Here is a 21,728-nt window from a genome sequence, read left to right as displayed (position 1 = left end):
GGAGAACTAGCATTAAAGGCACAGGCAACAAAAACAGCTACATTAGCTATGTTTCCACCCAAAAATGTGAATTAACTTCATGCGCAAAACTGAAATATCACAAAAGACGTGTGAATAAAGAAGTGTTTCCATCCAATGAGTCAAAGAGAGCAATATCATCACATCACAAGTGACTTGCACCTCAGAAGACAAATGCTGACATGCAATGAACTCGTGGTGGCATTTATAGACCTGAGACGCGGAGCACAGACTCTCTTGACAGTCCTGGAGGTAATTAATAAAATAACACTAATACTGAAATGACTGTTATGGCATTTTAGATTGACCAAATCAATATTTTCAATGCTTTACAGTGTGCTCAGCCTGCTGGTTTATCCATTCACACACATTTTTACTATCACATGATCTCCTATAACAAAGTCACATGACCTTTTTTAATGTCCATAAAAATAATTTGTTTGGTAAAAGTGTTTCCATCGTAGTTTATGCATATTTTTTCCTTATTAAATAAAAAGTTTGTCCCACTCAGTTGAGCTCAAAAATTTTTCATGTGCATCTTGCCGTTTCCATCAACCATTTTCTGGGCGAATGTCTAAAATGTGCATAAAAATAGATGGAAATTACAATATTCTGAAAGGTATTATAAATAATCTGATGGTTGTTTTGAGCTGAAACTTTCCAGACACAATAAATAAACACATCTTAAATATTGAAAAAGGGGTAAAATATGTGCCCTTTAAAGTTTAAATTAAGTTTTTCAGCTTTATCTTTATTTTTTAGTTTATACTTTATCTTCTAGATATTAAAAATACTTAAACATAAAAAAAAAATAGGTACGTATGAACACGTTTAGAACAATGACCAACCAAATGCTACTTTAATCCAAGTTACAATCTGTTGTTGAAGAATTTCGTAAATAATTTCTAACATTGATGATTGGAACCTCCTGTAATGCCTTAATGAATAAAGTACTGCCATAAAAAGACTGTAATGCTGAGTGCATTGTATTGTATCTTTACGCAGACACTTCTTGATCAAATAGACTTCACAACTGATGATTTTCTTTACACACACACACACACACACACACACACACACACACACACACACACACACACACACACACACACACACACACACACACACACACACACACACACACACACACACACACACATTCAAAGAGAATAAAATAATGTCATATATATATAAAACAGAAAAGAACAAAAGAAGACTTACAGGAAACACTCAAATGCACAATTATTTACAATAAGCATGGTGATGGGATGCATAAATACAAAAACACAAAATGTGAATAGGAATAAGAAAAAAATGAAATTAACCACAACAGTTCACAGATGAAAATGTCCAGTTATTAGAGGAAGCTGAAGAGGACTGCAGGAGGGAAAGAAGGGAAGGTTCAGTAGCGACGGCCAAGCAATGTGCTGTCCGCACTGTCTGTGGTGCAGCGACTATCCATGGATGTTTCCAAGTCTGAGAGACAAATACAGAATACAGCGAGACAGCAAGCAGGGCAGTGAATGAAGAAAAGAAGTCACATACAGAACATGAAGAATTATAAAGAAAGATGAATAATGGACACACGAAAACCACATCAGAACCCAAAACTAACATGATCAGTGTATAAAATAATAAAAAGTAATAATTAAATAGTTAATAATTGAAATTACAATAAAAGTTCAGAAAAAAGAAAAATAAAGAAAAAGAAAAAAATACATCCACCATACAACAATCACCAGTTGGCAACCTAAACATCATACCTAAAATTAACCCTGACATTATTCTGCTTTTGTTTACTGAATTAATCTAAAAAAATATGAATATAAATATGATTTTGAGTTTAAACTAGTTGATTATGTAATTTATTGGAGAGATGTAAAGGATTTTCATATTTTCTTTGCAGCAAAAAAGCAGAAATGTATGAAAAAAGCCAATGTAATGTATGACATGCCACAGCTATGTCACCCTGAAGCCCAAGACCTTTTACTCACTGAATCTAAGCAGGGCTGAGCCTGGTCAGTACCTGGATGGGAGACCACTAGGGAACACTAGGTTGCTGTTGGAAGTGGTGTTAGTGAGGCCAGAAGGGGGCGCTCAACCTGTGGTCTGTGTGAGTCCTAATGTCCCAGTAAAAGTGAGGGGAACACTACACTGTCAGTGGGCGCCATCTTTTGGATGAGATGTTAAACCGAGGTCCTGACTCTCTGTGGTCAATAAAAATCGCATGGCACTTCCAAAGTCCCTCTATCGGCCCTTACGATCATGGCCTCCAAATCATCCCCTCCCACCAAATTGGCTCTATCACTGTCTCTCCACTCCACCAATAGCTGGTGTGTGGTGAGCGCACTGGCGCCGATGTTCTCTGGCTAACGTCGCATCATCCAAGTGGATGCTGCACACTGGTGGTGGTGTGGAGATACCCCCCCTCATGATTGTGAAGCGCTTTGGGTGTATGGCCATACACAATAAATGCGCTATATAAATACACATTACATTACATTACATGTTCAGCCATTCTATGCGTGGTCCACATAAGTGTGTGTGAGAACTAAACATAGCATGTGAAGAGATGAAGTCAAAATTATAAAAAAAAATTATATAAATATATATATATATATTTCTTAAGGGGGCTAATAGTGTTGTAAACTGCTTTTAAAGCCACAGCCATATCACTCTGCAGCAAGATCGGTTACTCACTGAAGTTAAACAGGGCTAAGCCTGCTCAGTACCTGGATGGGAGACTACATGGGAAAACTAGGTTGCTGTTGTGGAAGTGGCATTATTAAGACTAGAAAGAGGTGCTCAACCTACGGTCTGGAAGGTGAATCATTTCAGGCTTGACTGTATATTATTTTATCATATTGGAAAAATACCAATGTGCGCCAGCACCAAGGCCAGCTTTGATCTAATGTATTTTTCCCGAGGAGGGCCTGAGTCTGGAAACAAATCAGCTGGCAATGGGTGGAAGCAAAATAAGGTTCTCTGAAATGTGTCCATATGTGCTAGACTAGTGGTTCCCAAAGTGGGGGTTGCGAGACAATGACAGGGGTCACTTGGTAATTTAAAAAAGTTAAAAAAAAATGTTATTAAACTATTTAAATAACAATGTTTTAACCAAAAACCACAGAAGATAAAAATAGTAGTTTTTAATAGTAAAAAAACAACAACAAGCAAATAAAAAGCCATCAGCCTTTACATTTTTTTTTTCATAGGACTGAGTGTTACTTTAAATTTTGATTAAAATAAACACCAGGGTAAACTTTCTGACACATTTATGGCAATCAAATAAAAATAAATACCACAACTGAATATTGAGAAAGACCTCAGATTGGCGGTCTCCAAAATTAAACCAAGAATAGATTTGTGCTAAAAACATTGTGTCCACCAGTCTCTTTAGTTGAGGTTAATATTAAATAAAACAAATTAAAAAATGACTATAAAAATAATATGGTTGTTAGGCTGTTGCATTTTTTGTGTGTTGTCAATATACTCATGTTTATATAGGTCTATTGTTGTATGAGCAATGTTTGCATATTTATAACCTTCTAAGAGGAATTTGGGTGTCATTTTAAACATGAGTATCTGTACTTCTGGTTGAGTAAAGGATGTGTGTAGTTGTGTGTAGCATGTCTGCTGATTTCATTATAAATCAGGAATCAGATCGGACAAGGAGCCCTGCATTAAATTAAAATTTTCTGCACCATTTCATTCAAATATGGAAATGTATATTACCCCAGTATTTTCAATAGAGTTTCTGCGCTAGCCTGCTACTAATGAGGCCAATTGCATATCTCATTACCCTTTATTTACATTTAAGTGCTGTAAAAGGAAACTTGTGAAATTAAAAATAGTCACAACCTTTTACCAAAAGTTTATCATTGGCTGAAAAAACATTTACATATTGTAGGTCATCAATTCACATACATTAAGGTCATCAAGGCCAATGACTATATTGTCAAACGTTGTTCTATTTTATTTTATTTTTTAAAGGTACCTGGTTCTCCACAGGAAAAAAAAATTATAAATTTGTGCGGCTTTGCCTCAAGGACACCTCACAGTTCATTGCCAGACTACACAGTGCCCTGAGGCAAACTCGACTGCTCTTTTTGTGTGTATGAAATGCAGAACACAAGACCCAGGATCTGCGGCTAAATGCAACATTACACAACTGGAACTTCTCTTTTTGCACTTCTCACAATAACACAAGTTTCAGAGAGACATGCTGGCTCTGAACTATAAGTCTGATGTGCAATTCTGCAGGTCTTTTATAGCCCTAACTTTGGGAGTGGCTGCACATGCAGATTGCAATCACCATTTACATAGGCATTTCAATTGACCCGTTTCATACAATTTAGGCCATGCCCATTCTTATCCAGAAACTATTATAAAAGTGAGTTTTTCCTGACTTTCTTTAAAAAGAATCTCTGTCCACATCAAAGCGCAAAACCACCCAACAATGATCCACTGTCAAGGGCATTAAATTAAATTAGAGTGAGACCGGGGATAGTTGTAACAAGGGTCAGTTGTAACATTTTCAATCTCTAAAATCAGGCACTAGTTACAAATCAGCTGAATCACTTCACACATGTTCATATTCATATATGAGTCCCGTAGCAAATGCAGCACGTTAGATGGAAAAAACTACATTTCACAGAAAGTCATAGTTTTATTGAAATAATTTTTGGGATAGCAATGCCTGATTTGTAGTTAAATCCATCAAAGCTAAATGATATTTTAATGTATGTTGTCAGTAATTATGCTTTAGCTTTTAGCTGTAAGTTGAGCAAATTCATGTCTGCAAGACTATAGGGAAGTTGTAACAACAAACTCATGGTTAGCAACATCAATGAATTGTTACCACCAACCCCAAGCAGATTAAAAAGTGTATTTATCCATTCAATTTTCCTTCGGCTTAGCTTCTGATTTACCGGAGGTTGCCACAGCAGGATGAAACTATTCCAGCATATGCCTTTCCAGCCGCAACCAAGTCTCGCATTCCCACACACACTCATACACTACTAACAATTTAGCTCAATTTTTCTTTAGAGCAAGTCTATGGACTGTGAGGGAAACCGTAGCAACCGGAGGAAATCCACACGAACACAGGGAGAACATGCAAACTCCACACAAAAAATGCCAACTTACCCAACCGGGACTCGAACCAGTGACCTTCTTGCTGTGAGGCGACAGTGCTAATCACTGAGCCACCATGCCGCCAACTGTATTTATATGATTTAATTTTATTATTTCTACAGGTCTACAGAAAGACCTCAAAGCCAAATAAGTTAGTCTTCAGTTGCTGACCTGTTCTCTGCGGGCTCATAAAGCCATGTTGAAGCTGAGACACACGTGCACATTGTATTCAGCTTTGCAACACAGAGACACACAACAACTATGCTGAAAACTCAGTGTTGAACAAAAAGCTTTTAAACTCATTTTTGAAATCATAATTCTTATTTTATACAGTTACTTCTCACCCTGGGGGGAAATCCTGATGTTATTTAAGCACATGGTGATTAAGAGGTGAATTGTAAGATTTCACTCATCCTGTTTGAAACTAAACTAAGCACTTACTGTTTGTGCTGCAAGGATAACATTTATGTAATTAATAGCACTTTTCATTAAAATTTTGAATGCACTGGCGTAAAAGATCTCAAAGATATATAGAGAAATGTAAAAAATGTTACAACTATTCCCGGTCTCCCCTTCTGCTATTATGATTTGCTGTGTTCTTACATTATAAATCAAAATTATTTCTGAAAGTTTCATATTTGTGTGTTAAGTGGCGAACAGGGGATTTGATTTTAAATGTTATACTATAAGCATTATCCTAAGAAAAGGCATAAGAATCATTCATTCATTCAATGCACATACACAGACTGTACACACACATGCACACACAGTAGAAAGGAAAATTAGGGAACTACAATTTCCTAATTTTAAGGTCATCGCTTAGTCCTTTTTTTTGTTATCCTAACAGGACTACAGGAGCAGTTTTAAGCATATTTTTATAACGTTACAATCACCAGCGATCTGCGGTAGGTAGATTGCTGGTGATTGTAACGTCATGAAATATGCTTAAAACTGCTCCTGTAGTCCTGTTAGGACTATAATTACACCTCACTCACTCACACTAGTTGCTGAGTCTTGTTGTTCTACCTGTAGCATTACGAAGTGATTTGCCTTGCTGTGTCTTGATTTCTTGCTTTGTTGATTTTTTGATGTTAGCTGCCTGTACCAATCTCATGTCTGGTTTTGGCTACTCTTTTGGATTGTCCTTCGGATTCGGTTTGCTTCTTTGATCGACCCTTATCTGCCTGACCATTCTTTGTGTAATAAAGACTCTGCAATTGGATTCTCACCTCCGTTGTCAGCATCTGTATGTTACACATTAATTCCAAATATTTGGTAACACTTTTTTTCCCCAGTAATGGATTGTGACTGGAAGGGCTACGTAAAACATATGCTGGATAAGTTGGCGGTTCATTTCGCTGTGGTGACCCCAGATTATTAAAGGGACTATGCTGAAAAAAATGAATCAATAAATGAATGAATGGTAACACTTTATTTTGATGGTTCATTTGAGTATTAGTATACTGTCTGCTTCATTTCTGTTGATACTGCACCTTCAACAGACATTTAACTGACTATAAGAAACTTCACAACTTACACTAACCCCAACCCTAACCCCAACTGAACAGTCTACTTATAATCTTTTGATAATTAGTTGGCATGTAGATGCAATGTAACTAAAATTCAACAAACTGACTATTAAAATAAAATGTGACCATTTATTTTAAGCAGAGTTCTCGGAAAAGTAAAATCTTGAAAAGCAATTTCAGCCTAAGCAAGAGAAGATTCCATAACTATTATTTCTAAAATCTTTACAATCACTAATTCATTCAAGTTTCTTCAAAAGGCAGGTCATTCACAAAAAGCAAATGCACAAAGGGACAGGATTATGTAAAGATTCTCGATGGCCAATCAGTTTATTCTACAAATACCAACTCAATTGAAACACAGCCAACCCAATTTAAAATTGAATCATTCATTTATTTATTCTTCTTTGGCTTAGTCCCTTTATTATGAACCGCCAACTTATCCAGCATATGTTTTACACAGCGAAAGTCCTTAAAGCTGCAATCCAGTACTGGGAAACATCATACACACTGATTCATACTCATACACTATGGCCAATTTAGTTTATTCAAGTCACCTATAGTAGTCCGCATGTGTTTGGACTGGGGGGGGGGGGACCAGAGCACCCGGAGGAAACACATGTGAACAACTTGCAAACTCTACACACAAATGCCAACTGGCCCAACCAGGGTTTGAACCAGCGACCTTCTAGCTGTGAGACAACAGTGCTAACCACTGAGCCACCGTGTTGCCTTTGAGCCATTCAGTCAAATCATTATCACTAAATTACTGTGAATCATAGCAGATAAACTATACAAATGCTAACAATTATTGCATTACAAAAACGTACTTGTTACAAGTTACTTGTCATATTTCAGTTGTAAAAAAAAAAATCATTCATTCATTCATTTATTTTCTTGTCAGCTTAGTCCCTTTATTAATCCGGGGTCGCCACAGCGGAATAAACTACCAACTTATCCAGCACATTTTTCACGCAGCGGATGCCCTTCCAGCCGCAACCCATCTTTGGGAAACATTCACTCACACACTCACACTCACACACACACATACACACACACACACACACACACACACACACACACACACACACACACACACACACACACACACACACACACACACACACACACACACACACACACACACACACACACACAGCTACGAATAGACAATCACTCCCTGTCCCCTCATCCAACGCCTTTATGTGCTTTCACCCACTGGAGGGGTAGGCAGGTCTGTGACCAGCTCCTTCATGGCTACAGGACCAGATAGGGCTGTGACGGTCACCTTGATACACTACGGACAATTTAGCCTACCCAATTCACCAGTACCACATGCCTTTGGACTGTGGGGAAAACCGGAGCACCCAGAGGAAACCCACGCAAACGCAGGGAGAAACTCCAACACAGAAACGCCAACTGAGCCGAGGTTCGAACCAGTGACCCAGCGACCTTCTTGCTGTCAGGAGACAGCACTACCTACTGCGCTGCATTTTAAATAATAATAATAATAATGGGTGAGGCAGTGGCGCAGTAGGTAGTGCTTTCGCCTCACAGCAAGAAGATCGCTGGGTCGCTGGTTCGAGCCTCGGCTCAGTTGGCGTTTCTGTGTGAAGTTTGCATGTTCTCCCTGCCTTAGTGTGGGTTTCCTCCGGGTGCTCCGTTTTCCCCCACAGTCCAAAGACATGCGGTACAGGTGAATTGGGTAGGCTAAATTGTCCGTAGTGTATGAGTGTGTGTGTGGATGTTTCCCAGGGATGGGTTGCGGCTGGAAGGGCATCCGCTGCATAAAAACTTGCTGGATAAGTTGGCGGTTCTTTCCGCTGTGGTGACCCCGGATTAATAAAGGGACCAAGCCGACAAGAAAATAATGATGAATGAATAATAATAATGTCATTTCTATGATTTTATTTGTATGTGAATTATTTGTCGATAGTTTGTGTACAGCATAGGGGAATCATAAGTACTATATACCAGCAGTTTACAATGTTAGCAAAATGAAACTGCTGACAGTGATTAGCCTGCATTACATCCAGGAAGCACATGATCATGTCGTCAATGACCATAGACATAGAAGTAGGGGAAAAAAAGTCCTCAATTGGAACATTAGCTTTTTATTTTTGTCATGCTGTTTAAACATTAAGCAGAAAAGAACGGATAAGAAATATCATGCGAATTGACTGAACATTGACTATGTTTACAATGGACATCAGTAATCTAACTATTTGCTTTAATCTTAATAAGCCAACAATATGATTAAGGTGTTTACATGAAGAATGTTCCTTTCATGATCCCATTTTACATGTCATAGCACATAATTCGATTAACGTCATTGCGTCACCAGGCTATCCAATGTTTTCTATGGAGTTTTGTGTAATTTTGTGTGTTTCATTTTTAATTTGTCGACTTTGACTGCAGTTTGACACTTGGCCCCTCTATGCAGGTGTCTGTGGTCGTTCACTGGCTCTGTAGGTGTAGAGAATAGAGTCAAACAGCCATGCGTGTATAGACTATTCTGTCGCAAAATGCAGCGAAAATCACTACACAACGGTTGTAGTTTGATTTTGGTGTTTACATGTCTAAACTGCACTTCAATAATGCCAGTAAAATTGGCATACTCCACATGTCTTAAATCTGATTTCTGTTTAGTTTGATTATGAACTTAATTGGATTAATCAAAAAATGCTGTTTACATGTGTGATGGCCTGTGTGGTGGCCACACATTGAGTAAGGCAAGCACGCACACATGCATACACTTTTACACACACACACACACACACACACACACACACACACACACACACACACACACACACACACACACACACACACACAACATATATGTATATATATATTAGCGCTGTCAAAATTAGTGCGTTAACGCGTAAAAAAAATTTATGCAATTAACGCAATTGCAGGTTTTTTTTTTACTTCCTGTTGTGGTGGACGTGTGTTCAACATGCAAGAAATGTGGATAAGACCAAGGAAGCACTTTTTGAAGGAAATTTTTACTATAAAACAATTAGTTGCATTAGAGGTTATTCAGAGTTTCATGCAATTTCGGGTGTTTCATTTTTAACTTTCGACTTCGGTTGTAAGTTGATACCGCATGGCGAACAGAAAGAAAATCCTCCGCAATTCGTGACTCGGTGTTCCTTTAAGGTTATAAAATCGCTGCTTAGGCTACATGGTAGACTTTTAATAAGAGTATAATCTTAATCATATTAAAATCGGAGTATTGGTGTCTTATGTAAATGTACTCAGAAAGTCTCTGGTGAAGTCGCGAACTGTCAAAGACAGGGCATTACTCTGCCTTTCAGCATGAGCCCTCCATGTTTAGCATGTTTCCTCATTAAACACAACAAAATCGTTTGCTTGGCGCTGTTGTGTCAGAATGCTTGTGTAATACAAAAATACTTTAGGGACGCTTAGTTTAAGCAAATTTGATGAACGCGATCATGCATGTTTAATCTGAAGGGAGTCCCTCCAGCGTGTTGTGTGTGTGTCTGTCTGTGTGTCTGTGTCAGGCTCATTGATGGGTGTCAGGGGTGGAGTGAGCGATTTGCGGGATACTCCTAGTCTTAGCAACTAGATAAATGTATAGGAGGATTAAGCAAAATTGTTTCTACTTTATAATTAATGTTCTCAACTCACAGCAATAAAACCTTACAATGAGTGCAACTGTTTGTATTCAATAGTTCATTATTATAATTTTTCATTTTCCATATCTGTAATGCCTGTATTTTGGCATTTTTTTGCAGTCCACTAAGAATCCAACATGGAAATCAATGTTTTTTTATTGGCATTGATTGTTTTGAAATTCAAATGGCATTAACATGCCTGTGTTTTAATTTCTGTAATAAATATGGCTGTCAAGCCAGGATCTTGATGGTTTATTGTGGTTATGAACAAAATTCTAATAAACAATTATATTTTGAATTGAAATAGTTTTTGTCTTGTGTTTACAGTAATTTTACATTTGAATAGCCAAAATGACAAGTTTCAGTATTTTAAATGCGATTAATCGCGATAATTTTTTTTAAAAGGTGCAATTAATTAGTTTTTTTAATCGATTGACACCACTAATATATATATATATATATATATATATATATATATATATATATATATATATATATATATATATATATATATATATATATATATATTATACACACACACACACACACACAAACAAAATACACATTCATTTAAGCTAATTTCTTATGTTGCCCAGTCATGAAAATAAGCTGCTTGCAAACTGGCAGGGGCTGTATGAAATCAAAAGGAAACTGGGTCCTACCACACATGAAGTTGCATCTGACCATGCTCATTCTACACGTACACTGCATATAAATCTGCTTAAACAATGGTTTCCTCATCCTCCTGGATCTAGCAACAGCTTGATGATCCGGCAAGACAAAGAAGAGGATGATTCTGAAGTATTTCTGCACCAGTCAGCTCTAGGAGATGTGGATCTGAGTCACCTGTCCCCACAGCAACAGCATGTGGTAAGAGACATTTGTTTAACAGAAGTCTTTTCAGAGTACCTTGGCGAATCACAAATCAGTGATCTCACTAATCGACTGGGTACCTCAAACTGATCTTTCAAAAGGTTATTGGCAGATTCCATTGACTCAGCAGTCCAGAGAACTTACTGCGTTGAAAACCCTCTAGGGCCTATTCCATTTTAAGGTTCTAGCCTTTGGACTGCATGGGGCACCGGCCAGCTTCCAAAGACTAATGGACCAGGTACTGCAAGGACTACCATTTACAGCTGCTTATCTGGATGATATTGTGGTTTACAATATCACATGGCAGCAACATCTGCAGCATCTCCAGGAAGTTCTGCAACGCATTCAGGCAGTCAGCCTGACAGTTAATCCCCAAAAGTGTTCCATCGCAAAGGCAGAGACAGAGTACTTGGGGTTTGTTATCAGTAAAGGGGTGCTCCGACCTCAGATGGAGAAGGTACGGGCCTTTGAATAGTGTCCACAGCCACAAACTCGTAAGGAGTTGAGGTCCTTTTTGGGTATGGCTGGGTTCTATCACAGATTTATTCCCAACTGCAGTATTGACAGACATGGTTGGTTCAAGGAGTCCCAATCAGCTGAAGTGGACCCAAAACACTGTTGCAGCTTTCCAAGATCTCAGAAAGGCCTTGAGTAGAGATTCTGTCTTGCATAACCCCGATTTACACCAACCCTTTGTTTTGCAAACTGATGCTTCAGATCTAGGCCTGGGAGCTGTATTGCTGCAGGGTAGGTCTGACACACGACGCCCAGTGGCCTTCTTGAGTCGAAAGCTCTTCCCCAGGGAAGTTCGCTATTTCATCATGGAAAAGGAATGCTTGGCTGTGAAGTGGGCATTGGACTCTTTGAAGTATTATCTGCTAGGCTGGGAGTTTATACTGAAGACTGATCATAAAGCACTACAATGGCTTCAAGAAATGGCTTCAAGAAATGAAAGATACCAACAGTCATATTACCCACTGGTACCTGGCCATGCAGCCCTTCCGTTTTTCAATCAGAAAATCTTTTTTTGTCAAAGAAAACCTTATGGCTGACCATTTGTCCCGATGTGCCAGTGACATTCCCTAAAGGAGGGAGTATGTGATTGGCCAGTGTGGTGGCCACACATTGAGTGAGGCAAGCACGCACACATGCATACACTTATACACACACACACACTACATATATATATATATATATACACACACGCACACACTATACACATTCATTTAAGCTAATTTATTCGTTTAGTTCAATGAAGTTGTTTTATATTTAGTTTCTTTCATATCTGATTTAATTAAGACACATACACTTTCTGTTTCTTATTACTTTACTTTATTATTCACAGTACATGCATTACTATTTTGGGTGCACACTAAATCGGTTATCTGTGCTGTATGTTTTGTTAATTTAGTATTCTTTTGAGTTTAAGTTACCGTGCTGCAGTGCCGATGAGGAACAGTTTCAGGAACAGTCCGACAAACTAAAGGGCTGATGTGCCGCCAAGTGCTGTCTTTTAGATTCGTCTACCGATACCATTGGCTTAATGGCTTGGAGGGAGAGCTGATGTTAAGTTTAAGTTCATTAATAATTTGCAGTGTTTGTTTGTTCAGATTTATATTTATTTTTGCCTTATTTAGAATTTATTTAACTATTTAGATTTGTATTTAGATATTTGGCTTAGTTTATTGTTTTTGCAAATTGTCTGTTTTTGTATCCCCCTTCTTGTTTACTGTGGACTAGTCCCTCGTGTATAAATGTGGTCTGTCTTGTCATTTCATGGAGTTCTGTATTTGGTTTAGATATGATTTGTTTGGTTTGAACTCAGTTTGTTTTCTTTGTTTAGTTTATTGAATTTTCAATTGATTTAATTATTTAATTCATTTGTTTTTTAATTTGAAACTTTTTTTTTTACTTTATAAAAAATTATTGTTTTGGCAATCTTCTTTTTGTATGCCCCTTACTATATGTGCTGGCTCGGTCCCTTACAACATGGTAGACTTTTATTCAGAGTATTGTCTTAATCGCATTAAAATCAGATTATTGGTGTCCATGTAAACGTACTCGTTGTGTGCAAACAATAAATAGTTTGGGGTTAAAGGTATGATGAGAACAGGTAAATGTTATGCTAGTTCTGTTTAGAGTTTTAAAAATGTAACTACAGATTGGAAAAAGCAACATTAGCAATTAAAAGAAAAAGTGTAAGAGAAATTTGACTGAAACCTACTCTGCAGTGGCTGAAGAAGAAATAATCAAAATGGTAGACTTTCGTTTGCTGAGGAACATGTGGTGTGAACAGGCGAGAACTGGTCCAAAGTTCAATTTTGTGATGAAATCATGTTTCATTTTATTTGGGTCAGTAAATAAATATTTTCAAGAATGTTTGTCATTAAATTGAAGAAAACTGAAACCTACATATATAAAAAAGTTGGTGAAATGTGGATGAGGAAGTGTCACGGTTTGGGAAATTTTCTTCTGCAGCAAGACCAATATATTTAATCATAGCAGTGTGAGATACTATTAAAGTTCTTTGTACGCATCTGTGCTGGTCATTCAAAGCAAGAGCCTGCATACTTCCTACTGCTTTCAGATATGCTGCAAACTCAAATGTTAGTTGTTATCTTTCTCCATGCTTTCTCTGTTGCTGTTCTATAATCTCCATCACTGTGTTTTCCAAAAAACTTTTTATATGTGCCTTTTGGCTATTTTCCAAAACACTGGTCTACTATGATATCCACACAACTAAACTTTTGAACTATGAAGATTGGATGATTTCTCAAAAAACAACAACTTTATTTTATTTTTTATATAGGCCTATACTATTAAAAAACCACAATCAAACCAACTATGATCAAGGATCATAAAGATCTAACAGTAAAGAGTCAGTGAAAACAGGCCTAATTCCTTTAGACCCAATGCTGTTCTTAAAATTATAGTCAGGCTGTTATTTCTGGGGGCCACTCTGTCAGGCATGTGTCTTGTGACCGGTTCTAAAATTCAATTACCCGCTCCTATTTTTTTAAATACTTATTTTTCTTTCCATATTCAGTGAAGTACTGCTCAGAACTATATAATTGAAATAGGCTCAATAATGTTTTGGACCCTGAGCAAACAATGGTGGTATTTTATCCCTACTGAAATACTTTTCCATGCATCACAAACCACTATGGACCAAAATGAATCAGTCACCAATTATTCTTTCTTCCTCAGGCCTTCGGTTACTCACCAAAATTGACATTGTATTCACCCCCTCGCTCACGGTACATTTGGTAGACAAAGAAGCAGGAGACAGGTTTGAGCAAGAGGCTCAGGATGGCCATGCCTCCACTAAAGCGGAACAGGTCCCGTGTGGATCTCTCGTATAGGAGTTCAGCTGCTGCATAGTAGATCCCAAAATGAACAATATCAGTCAAGATTGTCACTGCCAGTCCGATCAAGAACTTCATGGAAGAGAGCAAAGACCAAACATTAGTATAGCAAATATATTACACACACACATGCACACACACTAAAACATTTAACCTCGACTTGAAGATATATACAGTAACAGTAGTCATCAACTTTTTAACCTTACACTGAATGTTTCCTGGAATTTCTTGCTACAGTATACATGCTATTCCAGCTGTTCTTTTCCTTAGAGCATTGTGCTTAGCTAAAAAGGGCTAAGCACCATGCATTAAAGAAATGCATTGAGGAAATACACTCACTGGCCACTTTATTAGGTACACATTACTAGTACTGGGTTGAACCCCATTTGAATATAATGAATTCATTGTCATGTTCAAGCAACCAGTCTGAGATGATTCGCGATTTATGACATAGTGCGTTATCCTGCTGGAAGTAGCCATTAGAAGATAGGTACAAAATGGGTACCCTGTGGTCATAAAGGGATGGACATGATTAGCAATGATACTCAGGTAAGTTGTGGCGTTGACACCACGCTCAATTGGTACTAACGGGCCCAAAGTTTGGCAAGGAAACATCCCCCACACCATTACACCACTACCACCAGCTTAAACCATTGATACAAGGCAGAATGAATTCATGCTTTCATGTTGTTGACACCAAATTCTGACCTTACCAACCGAATGTTGCAGCGGAAATTGAGGCCTGTCAGACCAGACAATGTTTTTCCAATCTTCTATTGTTAAATTTTTGTGAGCTTGTGCGAATTGTAGCCTCAGTTTTCTGTTCTTAGCTGACAGAAGTGGCACCTGGTGTGTTCTATTGCTGCTGCAGCCCATCCGCCTCAAGATTCAACGTATTGTGCATTCAGAAATTCTCTTGCATACCTTGTTTGTAACGAGTGGTTATTTGAGTTACTGTTGTCTTTCTATCAGCTCAAACTAACCTGGTAATTCTTCTCTGACCTCTTGCATCAACAAGGGATTTGCACCCACAGAACTGCCACTCACTGGATATGTTCTCTTTTTTAGAGCATTCTCTGTAAACCTTACAAACAGTTGAGCATGAAAATCCCAGTAGATCAGCCGTTTCTGAAATACTCAGACCAGCCCGTCTGGCACCAACAACTATGCCACATTCAAAGTCACTTAAATCATCTTTCTTCCCCATTCTGATGCTCAGTTTGAACTGCAGGAAATCGTCTTGACCATGTCTACATGCCTAAATGCATTGAGTTGCTGCCATGTGATTGGCTGATTAGAAATTTGTGCTAACATGAAGTTGGAAAGGTGTACCTAATAAAGTGGCCGGTGAGTGAATAGTCAAAAGTCTAGTTATGGATTTTTCATCGGTCGTTAATAAAGAACAAATCAATTGCCTAAAAAGCCTTCATGCATGAAAAAACCCACCTACCAATAAAACAGCATCTATGGAGTCTCTCTGTGCTATGGCCCACACTCCCACTGCAAGAACACTGAAGTTCCCCAACACATAAGAAGCTGGGAGCCAGGAAAGTAAGCATGCCCTGTGTAAGCACATATTCAAACTGTTAAAAAAACATTGTACTAACATAGCACTCTCCTTTAACTCAATTTGGTTTATTTTTTTGTAAAAAAATATTGTGGTTAAAAAGTACACCAATAAATGGCTTCTGTTTAAAACAAACACACTTATTTATACATTTTCCTGTTGTCAAGATTAAAGTTCCAGAAATGCACAACTATGCAAAATTACCTGACCTCAGACCAATTGAGGTGACATTAAGAATGCAGTTTCTAAAACAAAACCCAAAATTCATAGGAACTGCGGGATGTAGTTTGTTTAATATACTGTATAATGGCTAAAATAAAAACAAAACCGAACTGTTTCTGTGTGCCTGAAGTTGGCCGACTCTTTTGATAATGATTATTTTTATCAATTTCCCAGTCAATGGGCTCTATGCACAGCTAGAGAGATTAAGCCAACAATAAACTTCTGGTGAAAGTTCAAGGTGGCTATTTTCAATTTTACAAGGTTGATTTTACAGCACTGATGTTGTAATGTAATTACAATACATTCAGTTAACCACTTAAACTCTGCTGCTATTTGGGGATTTCCGCCTGGATTTTGCCTACCCAAATTTAAAAGCTTCTCAAATCCACATAAAGAGGTGTAAATGCAAGAATTTGGTATCATTTTAAAGAAAACCCTTTGAATTTTCATAAAACACTATTGAAAGTGTTTAAAATAACTGTATATGTTGTCTGTGTTATAATAAAAACCTAAAAAAAGAGGCGCTTTATGTATTTTTTTTTTTAATTTAATTTGAAAGTGTACCTTTTAGGTTCTGTGTGGTCTAGCGTGCTGTAATTAATTTGAGTGGTTCCTGCACATGTCTAAAAAAAGAAAAAAGTCTTTACCATAATCTATGCAAAAGTTATTGCATTCCAACTGATGAGAGGTGCTGTACAAGCCACAGGGATCGATCATTGTTTTCATATTTCACTATTCTTTTGTTTGATCAAATATAATTCACTGAGTTTGGACCACATCAGACATATAAAAGGATTACTTATGCACATCACCTCAAAAACAGAGGAGAATGGCCCTGAAGGGCACAGCATAAGGTAAGAGATGACAGCTGTCTGTGCTATCTGGGGCTGCTTATTGATCATAAATGTATTGTTTACATTTCTGCGCCATGGAAACACCACAATTCATTCAACAACTGTTTGGAATATGAATATAATTCAGTAAAAAGAATGCTAGAACTGAATGAGCACCGGCAAGAGCTTTCATTTGAGCTATAACTTGTGACATGTGTCATATAAAAAAATATGAAAATGAACAATGTAAAATACCTAGCTGGGGTATCCAAAATACTGTGTATTTAAGTGTAAATAACTTTTATACAGTAGAATGAAAACCAAAGTGATGCATATGTGCATAAAATCTAGATTCTACACTTTCAAACCACACCACTTACGGGGGTATGGTGCAATGCTAGCCCTTTAAATCTGAAAGCGAAAGTCGATGACGTTCACGGACCCGGTACCGGGTCCGCAGAGTATAGACTTTAGCATTCATTTAGTTGTTTAAGTGTAAAACAAGATGAAAGACCGTTGTAACCACTAGGACTGTCAGTAGCAACAGGCTACGCAGACACTTCATTGAAAATACTGGGTGAAAATAAACTGTCATATTTTAAAGAAATGGCGGGAGGAAATGTAATTTAATGCAATTCTTCTTGTCGATCTGAGACCCACTTCATATCATATATATCTAACAGCCAGTGAAGATTGCTGATTTTTAAAGAAATCAGATCTTAAATATTACAATTTTGTAATGGAAAGACAGTTTTACTGGAAGCCCTTGGGCTGCCTGGCTGAAAATTAAAAGTCTGTGTGCAAATACCCTATATAGCCAATATATTTATATCCATAACTAAAAGCTATATCCATTAAAATAAGAGATTGGCCACCTAATTTCTTTAGTAATAGAAAGCTAATACAACTAAATTCAAACATTGAAATAAAAAACCCAAATTCCAACTAAATTCTCTCTTTTTTATGTTTCTCTTAAATTTTTCCTGTTTATTAGAATTGTGTGCAATATTTTTCCCAACATAATAAATTGGCCTGTACATATTTATGGACTGTTATCTGTGATTTTTATTTAATTTTGTTAGATTAGTTTCAGTTTTAGCTAATCCAATCTACTGTATATGCTCAAATATATAAATGTATAGCATCCTACGGATTATATTAATTTCAAAGAGAGATCTGTGAGGGGCGTACTCATTTAAACAATGGCTATGGAACTAAATATTTCTTCAATAATTTAAACTGATATGTAAAAATGTATTTAGAAGTAATTCAGTTTAAAGAAGAAAATATTAATACTGCTATTTTTTGAACAGCTGAATTTATTCGATTGATGTGCCTCCTCGAAAAATGCACACAGTATTAATGAAATACTTTGACCTTTAACTGAAAGTGTAAAGCTTCCACTATATTTAAAATATGCAAATGGGGGACATTTGAAAATATGTGCACTTTAGTCACTTTTTTCAATGTACTACTACTTAAGAAAAACAACTGTATGTTTAGGTGTTTAACAGATATTTAGAAAGCTTCAATTTGAAGAAGAAATATTTCTGATGAATAGAAAACTGGAAGATAAACATTCACCGAAGGTGAAATTCCTCAGGTTAGTGATGAAAAACAGCAAAAATGTGCCATAACTCTCACCAAACTGTCAGTATCCAGTGAACCAACAAAATGGCCTGCAGAGAGAACACATATAGTGCAGTTCATGAGTAAATGCACACATATAGTATATTATTTTCTAGAGACAGTGTGTTGCTGCACTTATAATGTGGGGTATTTATAAAATAGAAAATGTGTTATGGTCAGCATGCTTTGAACAAATTCTGCTTTAAATCAAAAGAAAGAGCAAGGATTTCCTTGTGTTTCCATTCAGAATGTTATTGTTTCCTCGCTGCACCCTCACAATAACAACAATCAACTTAATGTAAAAGCTTGCTTGCAGTTATAACAATAGCAGTTACTGATAAATTCTTTAAGAAAGTGATCTTTGAAGCCTCCCATTTGGTTTCATAAAATGTAGACTCATTTTTAAATGACAAAACCACAATGACACCACAATGACAAAACTTTTTATCTTTAAACTTTTAATGGATACTTTACCAATCAAATAATTATTTGATAATGAATAATATCAATGTACTCACTGTAATGCACAAATGATTGAAAATAAATTACCTTCAGATTTATGGCTGGTATCTCCATATTTTCACTGCCTGTTCAGAATTAAATGGTCCTATGTAGTTTTCAGTATTTCACTAAGGAAGCATGAAACACTTTCATCATAACTGTGTGTAGAAATTTGTGCTGTTCTGAAGTGACTGCAAACACAAACCATGTGACTTCAGCCTGACAAGTGTCATGTGACTACACCTCCCACCTCTGCTCATTACTCCTTCAGAGCATATAAGCACAACTAGAAAACCTGAAACAGAGTGTTATTTTAACATTAGATTTTTTTTCCTACAACAACATACAGCTAAGCGATAAATTTACATTTTTTAGGCCTAATGATACTGGAATAAAATTATAAAAACCCCATAGGTCGGCTAGTGTTAAGTAATTTTAAAATGGTAACAGTACAATTGTTTTTATTATAGATATCAAATTTATGATTTGTTTATCACAGAAAGATATTTCCAGGAAAGTTTTTTTACTCAGAAGACAAATAAAAAACTTAAAACCAGCTAAGAGATCTTTTGTATTTGAATATATTAAGACTGCATAGCTACCTTTGGATGTTTAAGAAAACAAGTTTCTTGCTATGGTATGAACTTGCCAGCTAATATGAGATTGCAATTAACCTAGTTTAGTTTTAATTAATCTTCACACATTACCTTATTATAGCTAGTCTTTCACTTCCACTGTTTTCTTCCTTTTATCTGTTTTCTGCTCCAGAAGGATTCTTCAGCTACATCAGTCAGTTATACTCTAGCTGTGTGTGCATCTTTTTAGCATAATATTGACAATTTTTATTCATTGACAGAATATTAACAAAATACAGTAATAAAGTAGTGGGGCCCGAAGCAGGGACATACATGAATATTTATTTTGTCAATTTCCATTCCCGAAAATTTTATTGTGTTTACAAAAGCATTTATGGACCACAAGTTGTTTTTCAACAAGGTAATTGATTTTCAGCATCAAACAATGTTTGATGAAATTGTTTCATGTGTCAAAATTAATCCACGATAAAATTCGTTCATTTTCTTGTAGGTTTAGTCCCTTTATTGATCTGGGTCGCCACAGCGGAATGAACCGCCAACTTATCCAGCAAGTTTTTACACAGCGGATGCCCTTTCAGCCGCAACCCATCCCTGGGAAACATCCACACACACATTCACACACACACTACGGACAATTTAGCCTACCCAATTCACCTGTACCGCATGTTTTTGGACTGTGGGGGAAACCAGAGCACCCGGAGGAAACCCACGCGAACGCAGGGAGAACATGCAAACTCCACACAGAAACGGCAACTGAGCCGAGGCTCGAACCAGCGACCCAGCGACCTTCTTGCTATGAGGCGGCAACACTACCTACTGCGCCACTGCTTCGCCCACGATAACATTCAATAACTAATTTGCCAGAGGGATCTTAGGCCCTGTTGACACCTGGTATTAAGCTGTGTTTTCGCCAAACAATTTACCATTCACACCTGGGGCCTCATGTATTAACGCGGCGTACGCACAAAAACTTTCCGTACGCCAGATTTCACACTCACGTTTGGATTTACTAACAATGAAATTAACGTGAGAATGTGCGTTGGTCCACTCTCACTTCATGTTGGGCGTATGTGTATTTCTTGTGTGTGTTTGTTTTATTTTAACTGGCGACTCCTAGGGGCAATCATGTTAATTCGCACACTACAAAGTATCTTTGAGCCGTGCAATGCCAGCTATATAGGACGGGATCACCCACATGTCTAGCAGGTTTCCATACCATGCAGTTGACCAGCCAAACAATAAAGCGCAATTTGCAGTGATCGCCGTTTTTTCCAATGTAATCAGAGCGATCGACTGCATGCACATTGCTATAAAGGAGCCATCTGAAGACGAATTTGCATTCGTGAATCGTAAACTTTTTCATTCAATAAATGTGCAAATAATATGTGATGCTCAAATGCGCTCAACAAATATTGTAGCAAGGTGGCCTAGGTCAACCCATGATTAATTCATTCCCACAAACAGCATGATTGGGATGAGGCTACAAGATGGCAGGCACTCGTTCAGTTGTAGAGCAGGCAATTGGGCAACTGAAATGCCGGTGACGTTGCCTGATAAGAGCGGAGGTGTTGCCCTAATATACATCTTTGTCTCCCACAAACATGGATACTACTCCAGACAGTAAAGTGTTTCCCACAATTGAGGCAATTCTCTCCTCAAAGAGTGTTAGTTCAGCATTTCCTGTTCCCCCGCCTGTTTGGTCCACACTTTGATGGTGCGCCACTGTTCTCCTCTTAACCTGCACTTTTACATCGAACCATTTCTTTTTATTTCACTAACATTGAATTCACTTGCAGAATCACAGAGAGACGCCACGTTTTT

At 37.4% G+C, this 21,728-nt stretch overlaps 1 protein-coding gene and 1 long non-coding RNA gene across 3 annotated transcripts in view; both read right to left on the bottom strand.

The window, feature by feature from the left end:
* The window catches only part of agtrap (angiotensin II receptor associated protein), a 29,279-nt gene extending 9,760 nt beyond the window's left edge, over positions 1-19,519 (bottom strand). The window contains exons 1-5 of one of the 2 annotated variants that reach the window (XM_087272899.1): positions 19,360-19,473; positions 18,826-18,860; positions 16,010-16,121; positions 14,418-14,631; positions 556-1,494 (exon numbers count right to left, since the gene is read on the bottom strand). In XM_087272899.1, coding sequence (XP_087129025.1) covers positions 1,421-1,494; positions 14,418-14,631; positions 16,010-16,121; positions 18,826-18,860; positions 19,360-19,386 — 462 coding nt within the window. In that variant the 5' untranslated portion in view covers positions 19,387-19,473 and the 3' untranslated portion in view covers positions 556-1,420. 2 annotated transcript variants of the gene reach the window in all.
* Positions 1-20,742, bottom strand: part of LOC147841737 (uncharacterized) — a 133,822-nt gene extending 113,080 nt beyond the window's left edge. The window contains exon 1 of the long non-coding RNA XR_015502618.1: positions 20,648-20,742. This is a non-coding gene — a long non-coding RNA (uncharacterized LOC147841737). The remainder of the gene's footprint in view (positions 1-20,647) is intronic.
* Between the last annotated feature and the right edge of the window lie 986 nt (positions 20,743-21,728).

The sequence above is a fragment of the Danio rerio genome, chromosome 11 (assembly GCF_052040795.2).
Source record: "Danio rerio strain M-AB ecotype USA chromosome 11, GRCz13ab, whole genome shotgun sequence".
NCBI lineage: Eukaryota > Metazoa > Chordata > Actinopteri > Cypriniformes > Danionidae > Danio > Danio rerio.
The sequence above is the reverse complement of the archived record's forward strand: the minus strand, read 5'-3'. Positions and strand labels throughout refer to the sequence as shown.